Source organism: Mercurialis annua, linkage group LG1-X, assembly GCF_937616625.2.
Source record: "Mercurialis annua linkage group LG1-X, ddMerAnnu1.2, whole genome shotgun sequence".
Lineage (NCBI taxonomy): Eukaryota > Viridiplantae > Streptophyta > Magnoliopsida > Malpighiales > Euphorbiaceae > Mercurialis > Mercurialis annua.
This window is the reverse complement of record NC_065570.1, coordinates 11,086,879-11,094,629: the sequence shown is the minus strand read 5'-3', so window position 1 is coordinate 11,094,629 and position 7,751 is coordinate 11,086,879. Positions and strand designations below refer to the sequence as shown.

Sequence of the window (7,751 nt, the reverse complement as noted above, 5' to 3'; positions counted from 1 at the left end):
TAATATATTGAGTTTTATCACTTATTATAGTTTTCATTATTTTTCAAGAATAATGTCACCTGAAATTGCGGAGACAGCATAAGGCGAGAAAGATATACACTATCAATAATAGAAGTCATAATTCTTGATACCGTTCGCTTACTTTGCACATGTTAAGCGAATGTGTAATTAGATGGCCCATGAAGTGGCTAATAAGTCTTTATATCCTCCTTTTTAGGAGTTATTCAATGTATTATGTTAATTGCAGTAACCATTACTGAGAAACATTATGTATTTCTATTTTTACATATCAATATAATTCTTATTTTGACAAATATATATATATATATATATATATATATATATATATATATTTTGATCATAATATTTTACATAATAAATTTATTTAGAAAGATCGTGATATTCTTAAATTTTTATTTTTAAGAACTAATATGAATAAATTTTGTGTGGAGTAATACATAAGCGTAATCACAAATCATGAAAATTTCATCCCCGTTTGGATATTTCTTTCCCCTTTGTGGGTGACTACATCACATAGTTGATTTATTATTATGTAGAGTGTTTTATTTTTTCATAAGAGGGGCCTTCCAATCGGCCCCTCTAACTCCTATTTTCGGTAGATAAATCGGGAAGTCTCTTCCAGCATCAGGTATGATTACACTAAACTATTATTTTATTTAAAAAATAAACAGGTATGCTATGGTGGGGAACTTTTTATGGATAGTTTTTCAATTTACGCTATTACATGGTGCAATAAACTCACAAGGTACTACTATAGTATCATATCATTTCTACCACTGGTACGTGTCTTGGTCATCTTTAATATTGTCATTTTATTTTATCGTTCTACCGTTTGTTTAACAAATTAATTAAACATTGGTTTATCTAAATTTGTTAAATGGATGTGTATTTGGATGGCTCATATAGTAGCTATAAAGTCCACATATTATTAATTGTTTAAAGAATGGTTCATTTCCTTTATGGGATGGTCATTCTTCTATATTTCTATATATTGTTATCTCCGGCAAAAAAAAAAAAAAAAAAAAAAATCTAAACGACGACGTTATCTTCCAAATTTGCGCATCAGTCGTGACCTTTTTGCTGTGTTGTCTTCCCCAAAAGCAGCAGCTCGGTGAGAGAAGCAATTCCGCAATATTCTTCCAGCATTCCCTTCTCGCCATCGTAATTTTTTCGATCTCTAACAGAGTTATACCATGGTTAATTTAGGGTTTATATAATTGCATCTCTCTTTAGTAATCTTCTACGAGTAAATACTTATTATTTTCATCTGAATTTTGATAATGTGATCCAGATGTTTGATGATCAAGACCTGGGTTTCTTCGCCAATTTTCTTGGCATCTTTATCTTTGTACTGGTAATAGCTTATCATTTTGTTATGGCTGATCCTAAATACGAAGGCAATTAGGGTTTCTTTGCCTCCTTTATTGTTTCTTTGTTAGACCATTGATTTGTTTTAGCTCCGCGGATTAGTTTTTTTTAATTAATAAATATATGAGTTGATCATTATTATGTTAGCTCCTTTGAATGCGTAAATTTTGCTGGTGTTTTTCGTATATCTTTTTAGATTGCTTCGCGTGTCATTTTTTGCGATCTTTGTGGCAGTGTTAGAATGTGAGGATCTATGTTTTAATCTTATTGTAGTAATTGAAGTGACAATCTATATGTTGGCAATCTTTTGTCTTGCAGCCTGATGAGGCGGATATTTTTGCAAACATTTGATAGAGAAACTTTGATTGTGTGTAATGTCTTAACTATGTTGCGTGAATCCCTCTCAAATATTGATAACAGTAGTAACACTCTTTTGCGTGATTATTGTGTACAAATTGGTTATGTGGTTGGAGGGAACTGGTTTATTTTGTACGCATAGCAGTTATTTTACTTGAAATTTCATATAAATGAATATGCATTTTAGGATTCTCCATTATAAGTAGTTCTTTTAGCTCTTTCTCGACTTCCGTTGTCTCTTTCAGCAAATTACTGATGCAGAACTGGAAGCCACTTAAGCAAAGAATCATCTGACTTTTATGTTTTTGCTCACCCTCGGAGGCATTGATCCTAGTAACTACTTGTGTTGAATTTATGAGTAGAGAACTCACAACTTTTGAAACTTCATCTTCATCTGGACCCTGATTTCTAGATGCGTCCCTATTTTGCTGTTTTCCAGATTCAATGTCTTGAGTCATGGTTTTCTTCTGCCACTTGTTTTCTAGTACTGCAAGGGACTTGAAATAAATCACCTCTTGAGGGCATCTTAGCGAAGTGTAAGCTTTTGCCTGAAAATGATCTAAATCATCTTTAAGATGTTCTCCTAGCTCCTTCCAATTTAGCTCTAGCTTCTCTGCTAGTTCTGAGAGAATTTCAACAGTGTCTGCTGCATATAGTAAGAGATCCTGCATCTTTTGTAAAGATCTGAGGAGCTTTTCATAACTTGAAGTTTGAAAAGGCAAGAACCAAAAATTAGGCTCTAATGCAGCCTCAGCGAAGAATTTCTCCATTCGGCTGATGTGGAATTTCAGCTTCTTCAGCTTTCCTCGCAAAGCTGGAGGAACTGACGTGCACATGCTCTTGCTGCCTGCAAAATGAACAATATCCCGAATGCAATATTGGAGTGCTTTTAGACAACAAGTAAGTTGGGTTTTTGCTAGAGTAGCTGCTCTTGCTGGTTGAAATAGAATCTCTACCATGACAAAGCAGATTAGGCCAATACAGGCCTCTGTGATTCTTGCAATTGCAAATTCACTTGGAGAGCTGTAATTTTTCCTTCCCAAGATTAATAATGCCCCTATGACAGCTGAAATTCCACCAGCTTGGCCATACATTCTGCTATGTCTTAGAAAGCTAGTGAAAATGATCCAAGGGAGAAGGAACACAACCCTGAAGTCCAAATTTTTTTGAAGAATGAAAGAACACAAGATTCCGTATACTGATCCCATAGCTGTTGCTTGTGCTCTAGCATTTGCTAATGTAAATGTAGCTTGTCGTCCTGTTACAAAGCTGATGGCAATGGTTAATCCTGACCAATAGCCATTTTCTTTGTTGAATATCAGACCAAATAGTACGGCAAAACCCAAAGAAAGTGAACACTTAATTGCGAAAGTCCATCTTTTCCAGATTAGTTTCAATATCATGCCAGTCCAAGTTCTTCTAAGATTACCCTTTTCTTCATCTTTTATACATTCACAACTTATGTTCCGTGTATTGATAGATTCTGGATGTCGAACTATTGCCAATTCCCCGTGAAGAAGTTGTACACAATACAAGAAGAAAAATGCTGGCAGTTCCTCGTGGGTTGTGGCGATATTCCTGGTAGCTGAGAGGAGTTTGTCTATAATTTCCTTTCTTTCTGAAACTGTTGTAGCATTAAAAGGCACCAAACATTTTGCTAGCTTTAGGTTTAGGCTGATTTTACCTTTCATACTCATTAATGCTTCTCTAAGCTCCTCATTGATCAAGTAGACAGGAAACACATGCGAAGAAGTCAGAGCTATTTCCATCCCTTTTATCATCATTTCTTGATCTTGAAAAACTACTCTTGGTTCCGTGCAGTTAGATTTCAAGAACCCGAGCTTAGGCTTCTCCCAGACAATACATCCCTGTTAATATAAGTGGGGCATTAGTTAGCAAACCTTCAATTTTAAGCAAGCTTAAGTAGACAAATTAGTACATATAGATAATGCTCACTTCAGCATCTTTAATCTTTTGAAGATGCTTGATTCCTTTTGTGGCTAAGAACTTTGCTATAGAAATCGAGTCACTTGCAGCTTCGTTGTCTTGGGCAGTGAAAGCGTCTATCAAGAGATTTAATCTTTCTGAAGCATTCTCAACATATAATCTGCTTGCTTTTCTGACCTGCATTTAGTAGATGTTAAATTTTTCTAATCGCTTCAAGAACCAGCTTATTCTTGGATACAATGCTTTGCTAAGATGAGTTGAGTGAAATTCGTGGACACATCTTAATATGAATCTGATTTTCTTATTGTTATTGTTAATTAGTGCGCTTAAACACGGACAATTTGTCTAATTATTCAGGTGCACCTTTAAAATTTGTCTCTAGTATTATTGTATGCTGGGTTATGTAGTTATTCACTTTCTTGGCAACTAGAAGTTGGAAATTTAAGAGGAAAAAGATCCTTATATTTTTACCCTTGTCCTTGCTTAAATGGAAAAAAAGAAATAAAGTACACCTGAAGAATTTTGAAAGTTGATACTATGACAAAACATAGCAATAATATGCAAAATGTACCCAAAGTATTGGATTCATCAAGATCATATTCTTTCCTTATATATACATGCGCCCAATAGTTCAATTATTTGAGCATTTAATTAGATACCAGGGCATCATTATGAATTAGATATTCTACTACTTTCAACCCATCTGGAGTAGTATTTATTCCTTTAGACATTAAGGTCATGTTTGAATTTTATAAGTGATATTCTTTACAGTGAATTAAATCAATGAAGGACCATCATTGGAAGAACTAATGCATGTAATCTAAGTTGCCGTACACACATATGCCGTTATCCTAGCAATCACTTGCATGACAAGTAGGGATTGTGGAAAAAATGAATCAAATTGAATTGAATCAATACATTTGGTTTGTTTTTATTTTATTTTTAGTTCATTAAATTTTGGATTTTTTTGCGAAATGAACTGCAAAATTAAACCGAAATGAATGGTTCAATTTGATTTGATTCAAAAATTTAAGATTTGATTTGGTTTGGTTTGACAAAAAATAGAAATCTCAATTTTAGATTTAAAAAATTTAAATTTTTATTCGATTCGGTTCAATTAGAACTGAATGTACACTCCTACTAACAAGTAAAAAATGGGGCAACTTGGATTGTGAGAATTTCTTGCTAACTAGCGTATGAAATTATTGACACAAGTGACATATCAAAGATGAGTGAAAACATCCACAATGCAATGTTAAATTACTATGCTAATACTATAATTTAGCATTGAGTCTTAAAATTCCTCTCTAAAAAAAGCATTGAGTCTTAAAATTCGTCTCCATGCAGATTTGGTGTTGAATTTAACATTTGCTACATTAAATTTAGTATCAACTATAGCATATCAACAACCAATTACGATCTTTTTACTATTATTTCTTTTACACATTATTTATCATTTTATTATTAATTCTATACTTCTTTTTACAATCTCGATTAATTAATTTTTTTAATAATATACCATCCACCAACATATTATTTAATTATTTATAAAATAATTTATTTTTATATAATTCATCGATTCTCTTAACAATTATTTAAAAAAACTCATTATTATATTAAATAAAAAAATAAAATTTATATTAAAATATTATTAAACATATAATTAAATAGTTTTTACAAAACAATACACAAATTAATATATAATTATTATAATAAGTAATTATAACATTTCTTTTGCATTGGAGGTAAAATTAGAATGTTATACTAAAAACAACATTTTATTACTTCTTCATGTTCAATTTAGCATAAATAATAGCAATACATTGTAGATGCTGTGAGCTTCGTAAAAGATTATGACTCTACATACACGTGCAAAGAGGTGTGTACAAATAAAACCAAATTGAATAACTTAATCAAATTTTTATCAAATTCGGTTTGGTTTGAAATAATACAAAAATTAGTTTTTCAGTTCGATTTGGTTTTATAAAAAAAAAAGTTCACTTCATTTTGCACGAACTGAATTGAAAAAATTTGACATTACTGGAAACCTAAGCAAATTTTGTTTAGTTCAGTTCGATTTTTCTGTTAAATCTTATAAAATCCGTTCGCTAAGCTGAAAAATAAACTCGAGATTGTGATTCAGTTCAATTCAAACCGAGTGCACACACTTAATAATATGTATGGTCAAGTTAATTACCTGAAAATAAGCTAGTTTAGGAAATGGAAGCAGCATAGCCAAAACAGCAGCAAAAGCCCCCAAGGCAGTACTTGAAGCCACATGAAGTGGGTGCATAACTATTCCAGTTCCTGCACCATAATTAACTGTTCCTACATACACTATCACAATTTGACCAAATGCAATCCTTTTAGCTAACAATGGTGTCGACTTCGGCAACGCCACCGCAAAGGATGTTGCAGCCACCGCGACGGCAGCGAGACCACTGTTGAACTTGGCCGGTCCGATCAGCCATAAGGTGAGAATTGAAAGGATCATTACTTGAATGGTAGCATAAAAAGCAAAGCAAATACCTCTAAGAGAGTCACCAAGTGTGGCATCAGAAACAATTAGGATTGTTGTTAAATAAGAAAAAGCTGGGTATGCTAGGAAATGGTTCATTGGTTTTGGACCATAGAGGGTGGTCCATCCAATAATGGTGCAGGCTATTATAGTCCTCATGGCTGAACCTAAGCGCTCAAGCCAGAACCCCTTCATCATATAGCACGGATACAGATACAGAAAACAAAATACTTAAACACAAACACATCGAAATAGTGTTATTTTAGAATTTTCCATGTTAAAAATGAAGTTCCGCCCAAAACGTCAAGTTTGCGGCACGTTTCCAACACGGAAAATGTTGATTTAATGGAAATGAGTTTAGAGAAGTTGTTTTTGCATGCATATGAAACTTGAAGAAGAGAGGCTTTATAATCATATGTAAATAACATGAAATAACCTGCATTTTATATAAAAATAAGTCAATGTTAAAATAATAATTTTCCTTTTTGTTTGGGTAAGTAAACCAAAAGGAATTTTTATGACTTATCGCTTGAATTATTTACAAATATTCCTCAGGTACTGGAATGGAAGCATCCATGACCAAATTACAAAAGAAAAAACATTTTTTCAGACTGTTACAAAAAATAAAGCCGGTCCAATCAAAAACTACAATGTAGTGAGTAACAAAACAAAGCAAAACAATCAGTCAAATAATTTTCCTTTTTATTATAATTGGAAAGTAAACGATTTAGAATGAGACTCTCCAAGCTTGTGGGGATAACGTTACGCAGTAATTTGATTTTTTTGATTTCATCGCTCAATGGATTGATATAATATTTAGACTAAGTGTATAATGAACCCTCAAATTTGGCTCAATTATTAATTTTAACTTTAATGATTTTATGCTTCAAATTGGTATTTGACATTGTTAAAGATAATAAAATAAACCTTCTTCTAACAAATTTGTATTTTACTATTATTCATGCTAACGTAAATAGTTGATGGGGGAAAAAATCCCTATCCCTATTTTCATTACATTGATGGTGAAAATTCCACCCTATTTCCTTTACCATGAGAATTTCCATATATAATGGATTATTTCCGTTTAACTTTTAAATAGGCGAAATCCGTGATTAGAGTTTTTAATTATACTAATTTTGCATTACGTGCTATGCACGTGGCTCGTAACGTAACTCGTCAATGTACATATTAGTAAATTTATTATAGTTATATCAATTTTTTATTTACAATTAATATTAATAGTTAACAATTTTTATAAAAGTAAATATAATATATTCGGTTATTAAATTTTTTTCCATACTGAATTTATTCTTCTTTTGATTTTATAGTAACCATAATTAAATAATTAACTTAATTTTAATAATAATATTTTTAAAAATAATAAAATAGAAATTTAAATAATAATATATTGACCAACAACAATATATTAATTTTGTAGTTAAAACAAACTAAAAGATAGGTATTCCTATCAATTTGGAGATAATTTAGCTATTTTTTTACAAACTAAAATCTAAATTGGAGATAATTTAACTACCTATTC

The 7,751-nt window shown here is 31.7% G+C and overlaps 2 protein-coding genes across 2 annotated transcripts; one reads left to right on the top strand and one right to left on the bottom strand.

The window, feature by feature from the left end:
- Positions 1-1,052: 1,052 nt before the first annotated feature.
- Positions 1,053-1,527, top strand: LOC126674584 (dolichyl-diphosphooligosaccharide--protein glycosyltransferase subunit 4A). The gene is made up of 2 exons (XM_050369061.1): positions 1,053-1,182; positions 1,313-1,527. Exon 2 carries the CDS (start codon positions 1,313-1,315, stop codon positions 1,424-1,426), a length of 114 nt encoding a protein of 37 aa, XP_050225018.1. The 5' UTR covers positions 1,053-1,182; the 3' UTR covers positions 1,427-1,527.
- Positions 1,528-1,755: 228 nt separating this feature from the next.
- On the bottom strand, positions 1,756-6,607 carry LOC126674573 (uncharacterized). Its single transcript, XM_050369051.2, has 3 exons — positions 5,891-6,607; positions 3,703-3,870; positions 1,756-3,614 (listed from the first exon to the last, which is right to left on the bottom strand). Exons 1-3 carry the CDS (start codon positions 6,407-6,409, stop codon positions 1,872-1,874), a joined length of 2,430 nt encoding a protein of 809 aa, XP_050225008.1. The 5' UTR covers positions 6,410-6,607; the 3' UTR covers positions 1,756-1,871.
- Positions 6,608-7,751: the final 1,144 nt, after the last annotated feature.

Coding starts and splice junctions, on each gene's coding strand:
- LOC126674584 (XM_050369061.1), top strand. CDS start 1,313: ATGTTTGATGATCAAGACCTGGGTTTCTTCGCCAATTTTCTTGGCATC.
- LOC126674573 (XM_050369051.2), bottom strand. CDS start 6,409: ATGATGAAGGGGTTCTGGCTTGAGCGCTTAGGTTCAGCCATGAGGACT. Junction 3,871..5,890: donor CTAAACTAGCTTATTTTCAG/GTAATTAACTTG, acceptor TACTAAATGCAG/GTCAGAAAAGCAAGCAGATT. Junction 3,615..3,702: donor AAAAGATTAAAGATGCTGAA/GTGAGCATTATC, acceptor TTATATTAACAG/GGATGTATTGTCTGGGAGAA.